General features: G+C 47.4%; 2 protein-coding genes across 2 annotated transcripts in view; one reads left to right on the plus strand and one right to left on the minus strand.

Annotated features, from left to right (window-relative positions):
- Positions 1 to 3675, plus strand: part of LOC145523659 (maltase-glucoamylase-like) — a 340029-nt gene extending 336354 nt beyond the window's left edge. Inside the window, exon 100 of the mRNA XM_081534360.1 lies at positions 57 to 3675. Within this exon, the coding sequence (XP_081390486.1) occupies positions 57 to 2161 (2105 nt within the window). The 3' untranslated portion in view covers positions 2162 to 3675. The remainder of the gene's footprint in view (positions 1 to 56) is intronic.
- A 6655-nt stretch (positions 3676 to 10330) lies between these two features.
- On the minus strand, positions 10331 to 18407 carry LOC145523660 (putative DBH-like monooxygenase protein 2). The gene is made up of 13 exons (XM_081534361.1): positions 18120 to 18407; positions 17090 to 17236; positions 15198 to 15359; positions 14871 to 14954; positions 13882 to 14049; positions 13586 to 13688; positions 13232 to 13398; positions 12814 to 12905; positions 12446 to 12542; positions 12250 to 12309; positions 11875 to 12005; positions 10869 to 10983; positions 10331 to 10573 (listed from the first exon to the last, which is right to left on the minus strand). Exons 1-13 carry the CDS (start codon positions 18405 to 18407, stop codon positions 10331 to 10333), a joined length of 1857 nt encoding a protein of 618 aa, XP_081390487.1.
- Positions 18408 to 21392: the final 2985 nt, after the last annotated feature.

Here is a 21392-nt window from a genome sequence, read left to right on the forward strand (position 1 = left end):
TGCTAATGTTACTTTTACTGTCACAACCATGCCTTACTCAACAAACGCTACTGAAGTTTCAACTAGTGCTACCATCCCTAATACCACTATATCTTCCCCTATAAATAGTACTACTGATAGCACTGATATTACTCTTCCTATCACGGACATGCCATACACAACAAGTGCTATTCAAGTTTCAACTAGTACTTCTGTCCCTAATACCACCATATATTTCCCTATTAATACTACTTCTGATAGCACTGATATTACTCTTCCTGTCACGGACATGCCGTACACAACAAGTGCTACTCAAGTTTCAACTAGTACTACTTTCTCTAATACCACTATATATTTCCCTATTAATACTACTACTGATAGCACTGATATTACTCTTCCTATCACGGACACGCCATACACAACTAGTGCTACTCAAGTTTCAACTAGTACTTCTGTCCCTAATACCACCATATATTTCCCTATTCATACTACTACTGATAGCACTGATATTACTCTTCCTATTACGGACACGTCATACGCAACAAGTGCTACTCCAGTTTCAACTGGTACTACTTTTCCTAATGCCACTATATCTTCCCCTATAAATAGTACTACTGATAGCACTGATATTACTCTTCCTATCACGGACATGCCATACACAACAAGTGCTATTCAAGTTTCAACTAGTACTACTTTTCCTAATGCCACTATATCTTTCCCTATAAATACTACTTCTGATAGCACTGATATTACTCTTCCTGTCACGGACATGCCATACACAACAAGTGCTACTCAAGTTTCAACTAGTACTACTTTCTCTAATACCACTATATATTTCCCTACTAATACTACTACTGATAGCACTGATATTACTCTTCCTATCACGGACACGCCATACACAACTAGTGCTACTCAAGTTTCAACTAGTACTTCTGTCCCTAATACCACCATATATTTCCCTATTAATACTACTACTGATAGCACTGATATTACTCTTCCTATTACGGACACGTCATACACAACAAGTGCTACTCTAGTTTCAACTGGTAATACTTTCCCTAATGCCACTATATCTTCCCCCATAAATAGTACTACTGATAGCACTGATATTACTCTTCCTATCACGGACATGCCATACACAACTAGTGCTACTCAAGTTTCAACTAGTACTTCTGTCCCTAATACCACCATATATTTCCCTATTAATACTACTACTGATAGCACTGATATTACTCTTCCTATTACAGACACGCCATACACAACAAGTGCTACTCAAGTTTCAACTGGTACTACTTTTCCTAATGCCACTATATCTTCCCCTATAAATAGTACTACTGATAGCACTGATATTACTCTTCCTATCACAGACACGCCATACACAACAAGTGCTACTAAAGTTTCAGCTAGTACTACTTTCCCTAATGCCACTATATCTTCCCCTATAAATACTACTATTGATAGCACTAATGTTACTCTTCCAGTCACAATCATGCCTTACCCAACAAGTGCTACTGAAGTTTCAACTAGTACTTCTGTCCCTAATGCCACTCTCTCTTCCCCTATAAATACTACTACTGATAGTACTGATATTACTCTTCCGGTCACAGCCATGCCTTACCCAACAACTACTACTGAAGTTTCAACTAGTACTACTGTCCTTAATACCACTATATCTTCCCCTATGAATGCTACCACTGATAGTACTAATGTTCCTCTTCCAGTCACAACCATGCCTTACCCAACAAGTGCTACTGAAGTTACAACTAGTACCGCTGTTCCTAATACCACTATTTCTTCCCCAATAAATACTAGTACTGATAGCACTAATGTTCCTCTTCCAGTCACAACCATGCCTTACCCAACAAGTGCTACTGAAGTTTCAACTAGTACTTCTGTCCCTAATGCCACTCTCTCTTCTCCTGTAAATACTACTACTGATAGTACTGATATTACTCTTCCTGTCACAGTCATGCCTTACACAACAAGTACTACTGACGTTTCAACTAGTACTACTGTCCCTAATACCACTATTTCTTCCCCAATAAATACTAGTACTGATAGCAGTAATGTTCCTCTTCCAGTCACAACCATGCCTTTCCCAACAAGTAGTACTGAAGTTTCAACCAGTACTACTATCTCTAATACTACTATATCTTCCCCTACAAACACTACTGTTGTCTAGCACTAATGGTATTCTTCCTGTCACAATCAAGCCTTTCCAAGAAAGTGCTATTGAAGTTATTAATACTAACGTTCCTAATTCTACTGTGCCTTTCTCTACAAATACTACTACTGCTAGAACTAGTGCTACTCTTCCTATCACAGCTACTTCTTTCCCAACAAGTACTACCGATACTAGCACTGGTACTACTGTTCTTATTACCACTGCTGCTAAGTTGCTTCAGTCGTGTCCGACCATGTGCGACCCCATAGACGGCAGCCCACCAGGCTCCCCCGCCCCTGGGATTCTCCAGGCAAGAACACTGGAGTGGGTTGCCATTTCCTTCTCCAATGCATGAAAGTGAAACGTGAAAGTGAAGTCGCTCAGTCGTGTCCGACTCTTAGCGACCCCATGGACTGCAGCCTACCAGGCTCCTCTGTCCATGGGATTTTCCAGGCAAGAGTACTGGACTACTCATTCTTCAACAAATACTGTTGCTACTAGCACTAATAATACTCATCCATTAATACTGTATTCCTACAGATACTGCTGCTGATACTACTAGCAATAGTTTTCTATTGTGACTAGTTTCTCTGAAAGTATTTATGATAAGAACACTACTTTTGCTACAGTAACCTCTCCTCCTACAGTAACCACTTCTCCAACTGCTAGCCTTGGTAATGATGCCCTGATTACAAATTATCCTTCCCCTACAACATCTGGGGACAATAGTACTAGTAATGCTTTTTCTACAATGACTACTTACCCTTCATAAACTCATGCCATTTGCACTAACACTCCTTCTCCCGCGATTACTTTTTTTCTTTATGTATGGGGGCTGCCAGCAATGGTAATATTGTTCCTTATGAGTACTCTTTCTTCTCCAAGTACTGATGTACTATTAGTACTTATTTATGAGATAATACTAGGTTGTTGTTGTTTCCTCTAGTGACTGAATTAACTTACAAAGTGCTAACTCTTTTATAGACCAGGAATCACCCAGACAGAGATGAGTATGTAAATATATGACATAGGGGAGACAATCTCTACCCTGGGATCAGAGTTCATAGTTTTGTTTGCTTTGTCTTCTACTTACCAGCTTTTCCCTTCTTGTTTTACTATCTAGACTCTCCTTCCGTGTGTTAAGACTTTCAGCATGTTCTTGGACTTTCATACCCACAATCACTATTTATTCCTGATCTATTATTTTCTAAGATCACCCCTGTGACTAGGCTCATGGTCATAACCAAATATTGCCATTTAGGTGCTATTGAAGGCTTAACCCTAGGACAGTATTTTGAAAATGTAGTTTGGGGAACCAGGGGAGACCCCAGAACTCTTTCTGGGGTCTACAAGGTCAAGCCTCTTTTCATATAAATACTCTGTTGTTTTTGCCATTTTCACTCATCCTCTCATTCATATACAGTGCCACTTTCCACAGCCTGTGCTCTGTGGTGTCACAATAGATGAATACAGAAACTGATACAAGAATCCAGCTGTCTTCTATTAAGCCAGACATTAAACAGATTTACAAATTATACAACAATGTCTTTCTTTTCACTAACTGTTTTTGCTTTGGAAAATATTGTGGTCTTTCATTAAGAATATATTATTTATGTCAACATGTATTTGATATATTTGTTTTTTAATGAACGAAGAAATAAATATTTGGCAAAACATTTTACAAATGACTCCATTTTTCCTAATGCAGCAAATGTTTGGAGATATAATCCACCCAAATGAAGCACAAGGTCTTCACTAAATTTGAAACTAAAGAGATCCTGAGACCAAAAAGTTTGAGAATCACTTCCCTAGGACAACAGTGTCCTAGCTTCAGTGTTAGGTCCTGGTCAAATATAGTGTGAAAACAAAACAAAGCAAAACTCATCATTCTAAACTGTATCAACGGACTTGCTCCCCGGCTCCCTCGTGTATATGTTTATTGAGGGAGCTCCAAGGCACTTCTCTTGTTGGCACCACAAAACCTGATCCCAGACAAAGAGCTCTGTGTCCCATGACACATGGGACCCAGCAGCCAGGCTGCCACCCTGGGGCAGATTCACTGGCCAAAGGCTTCACTTTTTTTTTTAAAGCCCTTGGGACTTGAAGCACTGAAGAGGAATTTGTTCAACTAACCATATTTCTTTAGTTACTGAACTTCAATCCCTTTGTGTGTATAAATGGATTGTAATTACAAGGATGGAATTTTGAAAAGGTAAGTGCTCCTGAAAAAAGAACAACAGCCAAAAACAATAAATACAGAGCTATATTTAGAACAGATAATCAACAAATACTACTGTACAGCACAGGGAACTCTGCTCAATATTCTTTAATAACCTGAATGGGAAAAGAACTTTAAAAAGAATAGACACATGTATTTGTATAATTGAATCACTTTGCAGTATACCAAAAGTTAACATTTTATTGTTAATCAGCTAGACTCCAATATAAAATAAATATTTTAAATAAAAAATCATGATCGCATAAACAACAACAACAAAAACAGAAAAAAAAAGACAGCCTGGCCTTACTTCAGACACTTGAAGAAACTTGAGAATTGAAACTCCAGTCTATGCACAAGATGTGGTCCTGGAACCAGGTTCAGAAAACGGGAAGAGGCAAGGGGTGAAAGAAAGCATCAGCTTGCTGCTTCTGAGTCTTAAGCTTTGCTGACGCCTATGCTTACATCTAAAGCACATGGTCGCCTTCACTGGCCCAGTTCTAGGAGCACCACCTGTACAGATTGGTGCAGGGACAACTGCTTCAGGTGGACACCGTTGTCTTTTACTTGCCTCAGTTTCCAAGGTTGAGTCAACATTGGAAATGCATTTTCAGTCTGTAAAACACTATACAAAGTTTTATTATTATTATTATTATTATATAATCCCTTGAGTGTTCTTATATCTATTTAAACTTTTTCTCACAGTAGTCAAAATCTCTTGCCTGGAAAAGCTGACACTTTTCTAAACTGAATTTTTTTCTAGGTAACTATGTGTCTTAAAAAATTTTTTTTGCTCCATTTTCATACTCTCTTTGTGTAGATTTCATGCTTATTTCTTTTTTAAAGATTAACGTTTTTGTTTTGAAATAAGCTTGGAGAAAATTTGCAAAAATAGCTAAAGACCTTCACTATCCTCTTCACCCAGTTTTCCCAAATATCATCCACAAATTATAAATTATGTACCATATTTACTCTCTCTCTCTCACACACACATACTTACACACACACACACACACATGTATAATTTGAAAGTTGTAGACACAATGTCTCAACATCACAAAATGCTTTAGTATAAATTTCGTAAAACACAAGGACATATTCTCACATAATCACAATATAACCAGTCAAGTCAGAAAGTTGATATTCATACAGTGCCACCATATAATGCAGAGACATTAGTCAAATTTTACCAATCATCCCAATAATGTTCTTTATAAAGAACACTAAACACGGACTTGCCTGGCAGTCCATTGGGCGTCCACTGACCTGGACATGGGTTCAATCCCTAGCTGAGAAACTTAAGATCCTGCATGTCTTGTGGCAGAGCCAAAACAATTTTGAAAAAGAAAAAAGAAACCTAAACAGCAATAATGACAAGGAGCACGTGTTGCATTTGCTTAACAGAATTTTTGTTTGCTTTTCAGTCTTCTCTACTGTGGAACTATTCCTCAGCCCCTCTTTTTCTTCTTTGATTTTGATGATTACAAGTCAGATATTTGTAGAATATTCCTCGTTAGAGGTTTGTCTAATACTTTCTCATGATTATATTGAGGTTGTATATTTCTTGGACAGATATAACATAGAATTGGTGTTGTGTCCTTCCTGGTACTTCTGTCAGGAGGCAAGTGATGTTTGTCCATGAGTTGCGATGCCAATTGCGATGCCAACTGACTGACCTGGATAAAGTGGTGCCTCTCAGTTCTCTCCATGGGAAGCCACAATTTTTTCTCATCATAATGAATAGCTATATTGTGTGGAGATACTCTGAGGCTATGTAGCTATCTAGTTCCTCTTCTATTAGTTTTTGTCATCTATGGATGATTCTTATCTGATTCAATTATTACTATGAATTTATTAAATGGTGATTTTCTAACTTCACATTTTTTTCTGTATTTGCTGCTTGGCACTATAAGGGCTCTTCTTTCTTTGCTATTTTTTAAAATTAATTTATTTATTATAATTGGAGGCTAATTACAATATTGTAGCGATTTTTGCCATACATTGACATGAATCAGCCATGGGTGTACATGTGTTCCCCATCCTGACCCCCCCTCCCACCTCCCTCCCCATCTCATCCCTCTGGGTCATCCCAGTGCACCAGCCCTGAGCGCCCTGTCTCATGCATCAGACCTGGACTGGCAATCTGTTTCACATATGGTAATACACATGTTTCAATGCTATTTATTTTTTGAGTGATGTTTGGTAAATAGCCACTTCCCTGAATCCCCCACATGCACCCCTTCTCTGAGATCCCCACACGTCCTCACAGTCTAGCAACTAAAAGTGTAGCTCTTGGAATTCAGGGAGCTTCCAGGGCTCCTCATTGCTGGTGTTCAGTGCTTGTGGTATCACTCCAACATGTGAACCCAGAGTGCCCATTCAGGAAGCTAAGAGCAATTGAACTTCTGGTTCAGTGGTCCTCAAGCTCAGATGCATATTGGAAACACCTGGAGAGGGTAATGATTCGCTAACGCCTGGACGCTGCCCCCATCATCCGGGTGACTCTAATATGCCATCAAGGTTGGCAGCCACTGGGGTGGTGGAGCAGTGGAGTTGAGAAGCTTTCTTGCTCAGTCTCAGCTGAGTATAGCAGGAATTGAGACGTGATGAGAACTCTAGCAAACAGGAGTAACAAACTAAGTTATCAACTTCATGAAGGAGAGGAAGACAGAGAGCCGGGGAAAGGAGGAAGAAGTAGGTGGGTGGGGGGAGAGGAGAGGAGGAAAAGAGAGGAGATGGAAAGAGAGGAGAGGGAGGAGGAGAGAGAAACAGGGCAAAATGTAAATGGGTAAAGCTCATTTAAAGGGCTTGTGGGAGTTCTTGTGACGATAAATTTGAAATTGTATCAAAATATTCTTATTCCACAGGAAAGACCAGAACCCTTGTAAGCATTAGCCTATGGGTCCTCTTGTCTTCTAGGGCTTCCCAGGTGGCTCCAGTGGTAAAGAACCTGCCTGCCAATGCAGGAGACATAAGAGAGGCGGGTTTGATCTCTGGGTCAGGAGGGTCCCCGGAAGTAGGGCATGGCAACCCACTCCAGTATCCTTGCCTGGAGAATTGCATGGACAGAGGAGCCTGGTGGGCTACAGCCCATAGGGTCACAAAGAGTTGGACCTGACTGAAGTGACTTAGCACGCATGCACCTCTTGTTTTCACACAAGAAAAGCAACGAGGGAATAAATAATTTATTTACCCTCCACATTTAAGATGGAGTTTTGAGTAGAGGAGGTGAGATGGAAAAAAAGTTACAGTCTCAGAGTCACTCAGAGCTGACCTGAACTTAGACACCAACTGAGGGGTGAGGTGTGACAGACACCCAAGTGCCAAGATGTTCTAGGAGGAAGTGGGGTCATCCTTTTCTCCCTCAACACTGAGCCTATCTTTTTGGAATGTATCATTAGGCTCTCTGGGAACTGCAGTCACAAAACACATAAACTGGAAACAAAGCTTGACGTCATATAATTCGTTTTCCCAGAAGTATTGTCTAATGTTGTTCAGTCGCCCAGTCATGTCTGACTCTTTGTGACCCCATGGGCTGCAGCATGCCAGGCTCTGCTATACTGTCTAAAAGTGAAAGTCTCTCAGTTGTGCCCGACTCTTTGCGACCCCATGGTCTATACAGTCCATGGAATTCTCCAGGCCAGAATACTGGAGTGGGTAGACTTTCCCTTCTCCAGGGGATCTTCCCAACCCAGGGATTGAACCCAGGTCTCCCTCATTGCAGGTGGATTCTTTACCAGCTGAGCCACAAAGATCCTGGTCTAATACATATGCGTAAGATAAATGCATTCCTTTTAAATATAGAAGCACATCATTATCCGTAAGTTGATATAAATAACAGTTTCTCTCTGGAGGCAGTCAGTGGGGAGAAATGGTCAATGCACTAGGAAAGGCTCAAAGGAGCATGCCCTGAACCCAAGGAGAAAACGGCCAGCCAAGGGCTCCTAGAAGCTTGATCACAGCTCCACAAGGGTGGGTCAGAGGGGCAGGGAAGGTGGTGCTGGTCCATTTCCTGTTCATTTCAGTAGCTCCTATTCTGACCTAATGTCAAGCTCACAGGTGGTGCTCAGTGAATATGTACATGATGAGTAAATGCTCAGATCAGGAGATGGAGATGAAAATACCATGAAAGAAGGAAACCTGAAGTGAGTACAGAGGAGAGCAATAGGACCAGGGACGTGTACCCGGCTCTGAGCTGGACAAACAGAGCATTGGAAGATTCTGACTGCAGAACCCTGGGGAGGTTGCTCAGGTGACTTGAGCTTATCAGGACCTGAGAATAAGGCTGCAGCACAGACTGAGGTTTGACATCAGAAACCCGTCCAGGAGGTTCTTCTATTTTCTTTTCGTTTTTGCCTGAAAGATCGAGGATGGAAGAATTTGCTTGCGGGGGTGTGGAGTGGGGATGCTTGGAGTAACAGCTTTGAATAGAAAGGTCAGACTTTTTTGTGAATTGGGCAAACCGAAGAGAAAAGGACTGTTTTGTTTTTGTTTAATATTTATTTATTTGTTTGCTCCAGGTCTTAGTTGTGGTACTAGGGATCTTCAGTTGCATCATGTGGGATGGAATCTGGTTCCCTGAGGAGGAATTGAACCCAGGCCCCCCGCACTGGAAGTGCAGTCTTAGCTACTGGGTCACCAGGGAGATGCGCAAAAGGTCTGTTTTGATTGTTTTAAGTTTCAGTCTAGATTAGTTTTGATCTGTGTATTTCTTCATGCTGTAGGAGGTAATTTGTGGACCTCAAACTACTGCCAAAGGTCCTTAACCATGTTTTAAGATTAAAGAAAAGCCTCCATTACCCTTGAATGGTGACCACAGCGAAGCCCAGTAGTGAACTTAGACAATCCTTCTGGCTTTGGGTAAGCCATGTTTTCTGCTTTGCTTGACAACCCACTCCAGTATTCTTGCCTGGAGAACCCCATGGACAGAGGAGTGTGGCTGGCTATGGTCCATAGGGCTGCACAGAGTTGGACACGACTATAGTGTCTTGGCATACACACATGTGAACTCAAGCAGTGGCAAGAAATGTAGAGGCCAGTTCTCTTATCTTCAGGGAATTAAGATCCCTCTAAACACCCTGGAATAGTCAGGGTAGGGGTCCCTTCCAGAAGACAGGGGAAACATGGGCAAGGCAATTCACAGACTGCCATGCCCTCGACCTGTTTTCAGAGCCCCAGTCAGCCTCCCTGGCCAGGCAGGCTCTTGACACTCGGTGATCTGAGTGTTGAGAATGTGATATGTCTTGAGGAAATAAAGATCACCTGGCAGTCAAGGCACAGTTGAGGCAAGCGAGTGATGCATTAGAAGCTGCATTTGGGGCAACCAGATCCTCAAATGCCCTCTGGCTGCCTCAGCCTGAGCCTTTCAGAGACCACCTTAATGGCAGCTGCCTCACCTAGATCAAAGGCTCAAAGGAAAGAGATGGCACTGGGAAGTGAGTTGAATTTTGTTTAATTTGGTGCCTTGAACTTCGTCCCTTATAAACAGAGCCCCTCCCTTCACCATAAGAAACACACATGTGGCTGCCTCTGCCTCACAGGGAGGTTTGGACAAAACTGTCAGAAGAAAAGAGAAACAGGAGTCCCTCCAGAGCCTGCAGGAGCTGAGGAGGGTTTACAGGGCTCCCTGTACTCATTCAAGCACCCTCCTCCCCACACAGCATCTCCTTGAGCGAGCCTGGGTACCGGACTGCTCAGAGACCCAGTCCCTCACCCAGCCTTGAATGCAGATTTTGTTAGAGGATGTGTGGTTCTACCAATGCTTCTAGGATGCTTTAAAGGATGGTTTGTCGAGCTTGTCATGGGACAGGCTCTGGGGTCTCTGTGCCACGCCCAGGCCTGCAGTCATGACTGAGGTCACGGGAAGGGGCACAGATGGGGGACTTTGGGGGCCAAGGAGGGAGTCTGTGTGATGATAAGGGGAGGTCTGAGCAGGGAAGGGGTCTGAGTATGTGACTGAGGAGACAGTATCAGATTGCAGCCTGCAGGGTGGCAAGAAACAAAGACAGGGCCACCTGCCCAAACAAGAGGGCGGCCAGGGGGAGGCACCTCAGTATGGCACTTCTGGAGCCCAAGAGGACCACGGGGGCTGCCCTGAAGCCTGCAGGGGTTTTGTCCTGGGGCTCCACTTTGCCTCCAGAGGACTCCAAACAAGGACCCCGGGGTGTAGGGTTGATGTCCCGAATCCAGCCTGTTGTGTTTTCCACTAGCTCCTGCAGGAGAAGGAGGAAAATGGGTGAAGGTGGAAGCACCCCCACCTCTTTTCATCTTCTAAGACCTTCTTTGGTCATCCCCAGCCCCTGCTGCCTCACAGGCTAACCGGGAGATGCCCACCCACACCCAGAGCATCATCAGCCCTCCTCTGCTCGCTCAGCTTCTTCTTCTCTGATCCAGCGTTCCTGCCATTGTCATTCACACCTCCTTTCTCCTCTTTTCTGGCCTTGTCCAAACCATCCTTCACTCCTCTAGCCCTAACCCTGGGAGTGCAGTGTCTCCCGAGACACTTACATCAATGGTCTTTATTATCACTGTCTGCTGGGCCTCCTTGCAGGCCTTCTCAGCCTTCTTAATGCTCTCCGGGGTCCACTCCACATTGCTCATGGCCATCATGCCCTCCATGGAGCTGCCATGGGCAGAAAGAGCAGACACTAGTTCAGGGGTGACTTAAAGCTTTGGCAAAATGTGTAAAAAGCAGCCCTACTTTTGTTAGCATCAGTTCCATGGCGTAAACCATAAGGAATGTCTTACAACTCAGTAAGAGCATGGCAGAAGGTGAAATCATCAGAATTAGAGATGAGAATTTTTTAAAAGTGAAAAAGAGGAAGTGCTAACTCTTTAAAGAAGTGTTTCTTGATCTGTGTACCATGAAGTCTAAGAAGGTTGATGGGATGACTTCTGGGAACCTATACATGTCCTGAAATTGTCTGTGAAATGGGATATGTTTGCAAAGATGTACCTTTTTCTTGGAAAGGAGCTTCAGCATTTTCATCAGAGCCTCAGGGAGGACCTTAGTCCCAAGTAATTAAAAGGTCACTGCATGCATGCATGCTCAGTCACTTCCGACTCTTTGCAACCCCATGACCTTGATAGGTCTTGATAAGTATCATGGTGAAGGCATTACATTAGTCAATGATTATCCATTAAAATTATTAAAGTGTGAAAAGTGAAAGTTGCTCAGTCGTGTCTGACTGTTTGCAACCCTGTGAACTGTAGCCTGCCAGGCTCCTCTGTCCATGGGATTGTCCAGGCAAGAATACTAGAATGGGTTGCCATTTCCTACTCCAGCAGATCTTCCTGATCCAGGAACTGAAGCTGCATCTCTTGTGTTTCCTGCATTGGCAGGCAGAATCTTTACCACTGCACCACCCAGAAAGCCCCAATTAAAGGTCACTCCTTGAAAGCAAATGGTGTTCAAATCAGGTAAGTGCATGAGAAAAAGCCAGACAAATACTTTGCACACAAGTGATCTAACTTCTAGAGGTCACTCTTGGTCTTATCTTCCAGGATGACTCACTCTGATACCTCCTCCCCCAGCTCGTGGGCCACGTAGATGATGTCAGGGTACCCCTGGCAGCTGGAGATGTTGTTTCGGGGATAGTAGAAGAAAAAGATGAGGCACATCTCATTAATGGTGCTGGGACCCCCCTGGAGAAGAAGAGAGAGCTAGCGACAATCTTAGCGAGTCATTGACCAAGAAAATGAGAATCCTGGTACCCATCTTACAGTCATGGGGATGTGAGAGCATGAAGCCCCACGTGAATGGGTAATAACATTGGAGAAAGAAAGGGGCTTCAGCTGAAATCATCTGAGTCATGGGTTAGCCAAGACCAGGGGTAAGGCTATTCTGAGGCTTATTTTCATTAACTGTGGTGGGAAGATGGGTACTTACAAAAGTCAAGGAGTTGCGGTCCAGCGTCTGGTAGCGACACTCTACCAGCAATTCATCCCCCTGTGCAGAGAGAAACAAAGGATGAAAGTAAGAAGCAGAGGGACCGGTCCAGCCTTAGACCTCTTAACTAACAATAACAAGTGCTGATCCTGTCTTCCCCCAATGCCAGCCATGCCTCCCTCAGCCCGGCTCGCACCGGCTTGATCACCGCTCGATAAGGTAAATCTCGAGTCTCCTGCAGATTGAAGTCGTAGGCATCATCTTTACAGATTATACGGAGTTGAGTTCCATTTCTGGAGGGAGACAAGGTGGGGAGAGGAGTAAGGAGAGGCTGACGCGGGGAGGGGGGTGTCCTGTCAACAAAGCAGCAGCATATGGGCTCATTCAGTGGGCACAGATAGCCTGCAAAACAAAAATCTCCACCCTCTGTCATCTCTACTCCAGGAACAGTTCTAGCTTCTCCTGTTCCAACCGAGCATAACCTCATGCTACAGAATAAACAACTGTTCTTAATGTTTACTTCCAAATACAGAAGGGAGCGCTTCCAATCTGTGTCTTCCTTACCTGTACTGCACTGCCTGCAATGCACGGCCGGCCAAGTGGGTGTGGAGCAGGTAGCCAAACACCTGGATGTCAGGCACTGGAGCCCCGTTCATCTGTGGCAGGGAGGAGACCACCTGGTCCGTTAGGAACTCTCCTCTGCTCCTTGGTTTCCTCCTTTAATATCTGACAACTTCCTCTGAAGACTGGAACATATCCCTTTAGTCCCTGCTGGGCCTCCTGGCCCCTCTTCCTGCCCCACAGCCCTGACTCCTGCCTCTGCTGCACCAGCCAGGTCAGGTCAATTTCCCAAAGCACCAGGCGGTGGTCCTTCTCCGGCTTGGGGACTCGGGCTGTGCGCTGGTGGATCACACCAGATCTATGACTGGGAACGGGGAATCTCAGGGGAAGTGGGGAGTGGGGGGGCACCTTCCGGCTTCACCTCTTCAAACTTCTCCGTCTTACACAGCCCGTAGGACATGAAGGACTCGGCGCCGGGGGGAATGAAGTGGATGGGGAAAGTGAAGAAGCCCAGCTGCAGGACGCCCATGTCATACTTGCGCAGGTGCGCGGTGTAGTATACTCGGATCCCCGAGGAGTCGTACAGACCTGGGGCAGGCAGGCCCGATCAGAGGAGGCAGGGGAATGGGTCACAGGCTGCGGAGGAAGAGGCCTGGGAAGGCAAGGGTGGGGCTGCGAGCAGGAGTCAGCGGGCCTCCAGCATCACCTTTCCCATGCCTAGAGGACTCAGCCAGCCCCATCCACGGGTGCTTCCATAGATGCTCTAGACGCTCACCAGGCAGATTGTGAAAATTGCTGTAATGAATCTCCAGTCGGACCCACTGGGGGTCCAAGGCCGTCCCAATAGAGATGCCCACGTCGTCTGGAAACTGGTAACTCTGGTGGAAGGAGGGAGGTTTGGCAGCAAGAATGGCTGGGAAGTAGGTGCAGGGGACTCCCCAGGGCCCACCCGTGTCTTCTCGCCTCCATCCCAGACCTCCCTTGTCTCCACCTTCCACCCATCCACCAATCGCCGTTGCCTGACCACACGTGTCCCCTTAGCCACCAATTTCCCTCATCACATGGACTCACTGTGCCCCCGACAGCCCAGCCCACGATGACCTGTGAGCAGAGGGAGAAGGCGGGGTCAGCCCCGTAGCAGTCGCTGATGCCCGTGGGGAGAGTGCTGGCGTTGCCACAGGCGTACACCAGGATGTGATGCACAATTGTCTCGTTGTGCTGGAGCAACTTGGGCTCGAACTGGGCGTGGATGCAGGACACAGCACGGTCAAGATCTTCTGGGTCAAGTCCTTATCCCTCGAGCCCCCACCCACACCTCGCTTTCTTTTCCCCAAATATTAATAAAACTATGCCCAGGTCTCCACTTCCCTCTTCCTCTTCCATTTCCTCTGTTTCCTCCTCCCCCAGCCTGTCATTTCCCTGGCACTCCACCTGACTCCTCTCTCAGCCCTCAGTCTTTTTAAAACCACTTCCTGAGAACACAGCATAGGTCTAGCCGGGAATATCCCAAGACTTCCAACTTTCCCTTAATAACCTCATCGGTTCCCTATATCTGAGCATGTAACCACATCTTGTTGGAGTCGCTCTCTAAAGAAAACCATGGCTCGCATACTTTGGCCATTCACGGTTAAGGTCACACTTTCATTTATTCGATCAAAATTGTAATCACTCCCATGTGAAATCAGATGATCTACCTGAGTCTCCTCTGGCCAGACTTTGCCAACCTGACAGGCTTTGGCCACGTGCCCCCCAGCCTGCACTTCCTCCAGGGCTAAAAGAACACATTTCTGGGCCCAGGGTAGGGCTCATCCTTTGTTCTTTGCAGACACTTAGTAACTAATGACTGACATCAAAATCACTGCTACACCGTGGGGCATGAGTAAAACAGTGCTGGGAGCTGTAGTTCTGGGCTCAGGAAATCCTGGAACTGCTACCTCCACCAGACCTGGCCTGGCCCCAGGTCCTCCTGGACACCTCCATCCCGCACCTCTTCAGAGTCAACCGTGCCCACTGCCTGTCTCAACCACCTTGACAACGTCCCGCCATCTGGTTCACAGTACCTTATAGATGTGGTGCTTCTTGCTAACGATGGGGAGAGGGAGGAAGGTGCAGGCATACGTGGTGTCATCCTCTGGGATGAGGAACTAGAGGGGGACACACAGGGGCTGAGCGGGTGGGAGGGAGGCTCCCGGAGAAGCATGGGAAGGGACAGGTCAGGGAAGGGCGGCCACTTGAGGGCCAGTTTGACCATCCTCGGAGGACCAAGGGGAGTCAGAGGAACCTGAATTCCAGGCATGTACTGAATATTGGGTGCAAGAGGAAGGTCTGGATTGAGTGGAAGGTGGGAGGGGGCTAGAGGTGACTGGGCAGGAAGGAGGGGGTCTTACATCAGTGATCTCCAGGTCATGGATGATGGTGTCCTCAGGGGCATCGAGATCATCAGGGTGGATGATTTGGAGCAGGAAGATGGACTTCACAAAAGTACGCTCCCGATCCATCTTCGGGGTGTCATCCAGGCCGTAGGCGGCCAGCACCCTCACAGTGTCGCTCTGTGGGTGTCAAGGGCGTCCAGGTGCTGCCGCCCACAAGCAGCACTTTGCACACACCCACACCCAACCACCGACACAAGTCACTGGCTCACAGCGCAACTGATAGGGACAGAGTGAAGGGACAAAGTGGGTGATTAAATAGTTAATCCCACTAAGGGATGAAAAGCATGAGAGACCCCTGTGAGTTAAAGAGTACTCAAGAAAACAGGTTTGCGCGTGCTAAGTCACTTCATTCACGTCCAGCTCTTTGCAACCCTATGGACCATAGCCCGCCAGGCTTCTCTGGGCATGGGATTCTCCGGGCAAGAACACTGGAGTGGGTTGCCAGTTCTCTCTCCAGGGGAATCTTCCGGACCTAGGGATGGTACCCGGGCCTCTTGCTTTGCAGGCAGATTCTTTACCATCTGAGCCACCAGGGGAGCCCCTATAGGCCATCAGGGAACTTCGACCAAATCAGGGTTGCTGCTGCTGCTGCTGCTAAGTTGCTTCAGTCATGTCTGACTCTGTGCAACCCCATAGACGGCAACCTAATAGGCTCCTCCGTCCCTGGGATTCTCCAGGCAAGAACACTGGAGTGGGTTGCCATTTCCTCCTCCACTACATGAAAGTGAAAAGTGAAAGTGAAGTCGCTCAGTCATGTTTGACTCTTCGTGACCCCATGGACTGTAGCCTACCAGGCTCCTCCGTCCATGGGATTTTCCAGACAAGAGTACTGGAGTGGGGTGCCAGTTTACTTAGCTACAAAACCAAGCAGACTTATTTAGCAACAAAGCCATGCAGCAGAAGCAGGAGACATGCCCCCAAACAATAAAACAATGATGGTGTGAAACACACATCCTGCCGGTGAGCTCAGTTAGTTAATGACCACCTAGGACATACTCTCTACACACATAAAAAAAAATAATTTGTGGAAAGGCAACATGTGAAAGTGAAAGATTCTCGTTGTACTGAGACCTGAAATAATTTTTCCATAGCACCATGACAGTCCTGGCTTGACCATGTAGGGACAAGTAAACTCCCCCACCTGATGCGGAGGAGGAACTGAGGATGGAAGCCTGATGTCTACTCCAGAGTGAGGCAGAAGGTGGTGTTCCCGCCGCCTTCCCACTTTTCCTTTGATGATATACCTGTAGTGCACTAGGTTCTCAGGGGCAGCACCCTCTCGCCTGCCCGACATAAGCCCCACAAGTGTCCTCTTTTAGTTAATCCTCCTCATCTATCACTTTACCTTTTGCTGAATTTTGTTCTATGCTGAGACATAAAGAACCGGAGTTCCTTGGAGAGCCCCCCTCCCTCAGAACGCCACATCGCAGTTTCAGAATGGAGAAGGTCTAAGATTGGGGATCAGAACTAGTTGGGTTCTGGTTCTGCCTAGAGGCTGACCCGCTGGAGATGCTGGGCAAGCCACACCCCCTCTCCCAGCCCGTCTCTGAGCCCGTGTCCACAGGTGGTTCACGACACCCTGCAGTTCAAGATCAGGCAAGGTTCTTCAAGAGGGGACGCCAGGGAGGGTGGCATGGGCTGTCAGGGGGAGGCCGCCGTGGAGGGCTGGTGGAGTCACAGGCGGCAGGATGGAGGTGGGGGGCGTGCGGGGGAAGGCTGAGAGATGGCAGCCCCGGGAACCGAGACTGGCTGCCTGACGGGCACGGCCACTCCAGGTCGGGGTGACGTCACCGCCCAGGAGGAAAGGCTGCTTGCGACCAAATGCTCCTCTCCCCTCTCTCCTTTACCGTGATGTCTTGGTCGTGAGGGTCGCAGGAGCGGAAGGGCCTGGAGAAGCGCATGGTGGTGTAGACGGCGTCTTCCGTCAGCCCCTGCAGCTCTGCATCCTGGCTCCCATCCTCCTCCAGAGTGTCTTCATCCACCAGGTGCTGGTCCTGGGGCCCAGGGAAGGTCACGGGGTGAGAACCGGAGCCCTAAGTGCTCACGGCTTTGGAGTAGTCTGGGTCCCTTTAGCCCCGCTAAGGTACCAAATTAGCGGGACCCGGGTCTATACAATGTAGCTCCCTCCTGGGACAGAGCATGGCGTCAAGGGGGGATTCATGGGGAAGAGGGATGGCTGGTGTCTGATCCTACTTTACTCCTCCCATTTCAAATCTCATCTCCTTGAATCCTAATATTCCTATATCCCTAAGTCTTAAAAACCCACTTATTCTCTGAAAGCTCTGTGCTCTTCATCTTTTTAGGGGGCTCTTAACATTGACCCTTCCCCATGTAAATGCAGTTCAGAATGACACTGGGAGACAGGTGGGCTGCTTCTTCATCCCTAAAGTGGCATAATAATCATCTACTTCCTGGTGATGCTGGGAGGTTTAATGTGCAAAGATTTGGACCAACCTCTGCTTAACCAAAACTGCATAATAATTTTAAGCTGTTATTATTGTGGGTACTGATGTCATTACTAGACTATTTTATGTTGTGGTCTCTCTCACCGAGCCTGACGGTAATAGAGGATGATGACTGTGTCCTAAACAGCTTGGATTCTCCCACAGTGACCTGCACTGAGATTGTGGCCCAGGAGGCTCTCTCTTTCAGTCCAATGGCTCCATTCCCTTTGGCACTTTAGGGACATTCAGTCTGGAAGACCTAGATTCAAACTCTCCAATGGACCGTTTCTGTAGGGAGAGGTCAGCCATCAGCTGGTGTTCTGGGCCTATGCCCGAATATGTTTGGAAAATATGGATCCTTCCTGGATTCAGAGCCATCCTCCACCCAGCAAGAGACCCAACATGTTTGGGAGGGAGCCACCCTCAGACTCACCGAGAAATAGACATTGCCATCAGGCAAGATGCCTCCGACAACCAGGTCACTTCCCGCTCTGCTGTAGTGATTTGTGACACCCAAGCCCACCCAGCCAGCTGTCTGGACCTGGAGCTCAAAAGTGATGATCTCAGCCTCAAAGTCAAAGTCCCAGCGCAGGAAAACAGCGTTAGAAGGGTCTAGGAACCTGGAATAACGCAGACGAGGCATGGGGCCGAGGCGGTTGCTTTGGGAAGGAGTTGCAAGGGCTGTAAGTAGGAGAAGCCAGAAGAGAAGGGCACAAGCCATGGCTTCTGGGGTCTGGAGCATCTCTCCTTAGATGGCCACTCAAGAAGTACAGACTTATATGCACCTGTATCTGTGCCAGGCACCGTGCCATGGAGGAGGGGCAGACTGGGGCTCCTCTGATCTGATTATCTCTGGGTTCAGAGTGGAGCCGCTTACATAACTCAGGAGGTGTGAGGTGCTCAGAGAGAAGGTGCTCTTGCCCTGGAGTAGAGACCTGGCATGAAATGCTCAGGAATGAGTCACTCTGGCTCTTCCCTGTCAACCCCAGGCAAGTGTCATGTCCATGGGGACTCTGTGGAATCAAGGATGTTTTGTTTCTCCCTTCCTCACTTTCTCTCCCTCCTTTTTTTATTTTTTGCCATGCTTTTCTCCCTTTATCTCTCTCTCTGCCTCCCTCCATTCTCTCCCTTCCTGCCCCCCATCCCTGTATCCCTGGATGTTCTTACTGAGCCCTCTGCCCTCTGGCATATGTTCCCCACCCCAGTTTTCATGAGCATTCTCTATTTTGTCTCTACCCAGAAGTGATGCACAGACAGGGAGTAGGGGTAGGACTCCACGTGGCCCTGCCTTCCAGCCTCCCTACAGCGCAGGAAGGACAAGAGGTGCTGGGAGGGAGCGAGGGGGAGGCTTTGATTTCCATCTCCTGGAGGAGTCTTGACTACTAATCCCTGGAAGGACTTGTAGAGGTGAGGGAGACATAATCAGCTTTCCAGATGGGCAAGTCTGGGGCAGCTTCGAGTTTCTGCACATAGCTGGGGAGGAGCAAGGAGGAGGAGGAGGAGACGGAGAAAATGGGGAACAAACACGAATTTGCCTTTGGGATGCTCTGCACTTTCCCCTTCTTCCCATGAATTGCCTTTCAGAGAAATCACATTCAGGGACCTTCCACCAGAGGCTTGACCAGCTTCCCCACTGGCAAGCTGTTCAGTGCGATGCAAACAATAGAAGCACAGAAGGAATATTATAGCATTGGAACACCGGGTGAAAAGGAACTTGAGATTCACTTGATTTTCCAAGAATCCCAGTCCATTTCATTTTGGGATGAGGAAATGGAATCATCAAGGAGTGACTTGAGCAGTGTCTGAGCCCCCATCCAGTCGGTAGGAGAGCAAACAGGAGACCACAGGGGCCGGGGAGAGGGAACATGAGGCTACAGGACCCGGCCTCCTCTCTCCATTGTTCCCTTAGGTCACTGACACTCACAAGGCACTCTTTCCCCCGCAGGCATTTCCACCAGGGCCTGTCCTGGTGGAGGGAGCTGGTGTCCTTCACTGGCTGCTCCTTAGGAAAGGGACAAAAGTCTCTCACCCTAGAGTTCTTTCTTCCATTGTCTGATAGAGCCCATCCTCACCTGATGGTCTTCTCCCATCAGACAATGGAGAGGATCTGAAAACAAAAACCAGGCTAGCCTGGAGGACCTCCTCCATCACAGAATCTGGGCCACACATTTCTATACAGGAATTCAGCTTAAATGAGGGTTTAAGACACTGGAGCCTCTGTCTGAGCCTCCATATAGGGCAGATGATTCTTCTCATCAGCTGCTGAGCTCATCAAAGCTGGTAAGAACCTAGCTGAGGTTGTTTGCAGCTCCTGGGAACACCTGACTAGCAGCTGGGGTGCAGTTGGGAGAAAGCACCTTTCTCAAGAGGACAACCGTACCACCAACCCCTGAGCAGGGCAGGGAAGGTAAGGAGCTAGGCAGCCACCTGGAAGGAAGAGGCTTACCTTGGCCCTGGATGGGAACCGGGCCAAGAGCAGAGCAGGAGCTTGGGGAGGCACCGACCTTGAAGAGTGGGAGCCTGGAGAGGAGATAACAGGGGTGTCAGAGACATGCTGATCCCAATCGCATTTGGGGATTAAGGCAAAGGGAAAAGGGAGAAGGGGCTGGGAGACAGGACAGCCAGGCCTGTAACCCGAGAGGGGCCCAGGATCCCTTTTCCTGCAATCTGCTCACCGGCCAGAACGCTGGCCTAGGGAGAGCCAGTAACAACTGCAACGCAGGAGATCTCTGCTGCTGGGTCCCCTCTGTCTGGCTTTTCGTGGGGCTTTTCTCTACTCTTTCTCCCCTTTTCCCCTAGTTACCATTTTCTCCCCTCTCTCAGCCCACTTCCTCTCATCAACTAAAGCCCAGAGTGACTCTCATGGGAGCAAACATCAGGATTAAGTGCCTGAGTCTTATGAGGGTGAGCACACATCTTGGCATGCCCCTGGTATTCAAGAGGTGTGATTTGGGCAATGCTCCCCTAAGCTCATTTCTCTCCTTCTCTGGAGTCCTGATGCTGGGATTAGGTAAGGGGGCTGAAGGCACGAGTGAGTCAGCACAGGAGATCAGAGGAGTGGTTACCTGAGGGAAAGGACGTCAACAGCATGGTGGTGGATGCTGACCAGATTTGTGATCACTTTGCAGAGTGTTCAGGTATTGAATTATAATGTTGTACACCTGACACAGGTCTTCCCAGGTGACTTAGATGGTAAAGAATTTGCCTGCAATGCAGGAGACCTGGATTCGATCCCTGGGTCAGGATAATCCCCTTGAGAAGGGATGGCAACCCACTTCAGTATTCTTGCCTGGAGAACTCCATGGCCAGAGGAGCCTGGCGGGCTACAGTCCATGGAGTCTCAAAGAGTTGGAAACGACTGAGTGACTGACACTTTCAGGCCTGAAACTTGTGAGAAATGGAATATTTCCTGCCATGTTGGTAAACAAAGGATGTCACAGTCATCAGCAATTGCAGCCACCACCAGATGGTGAGCTGATGAGCTCCAGGCAACTCAGGAAGAAGAATACCTTCCATCCAGCAGCCTTTAGACTATAGCCACTCCCTACAGTGAGCCCTGAGGAAACTCAGGAAGTGAAAACACAGGATACTGGCCCCAGATGGCTGAGGTGTATATCAAAAGAATGATTTCAGTGAGCCCAGACTCTTGCATTTTCCAATACAAAGAAAAGTGCTCAATTCCTTAACTCTAGATAGCTGGTTTCTT

Source organism: Giraffa tippelskirchi, chromosome 10 (genome assembly GCF_054371585.1).
Source record: "Giraffa tippelskirchi isolate mGirTip1 chromosome 10, T2T-mGirTip1v1.2.pri, whole genome shotgun sequence".
In the NCBI taxonomy this organism is placed as follows: Eukaryota; Metazoa; Chordata; class Mammalia; order Artiodactyla; family Giraffidae; genus Giraffa; species Giraffa tippelskirchi.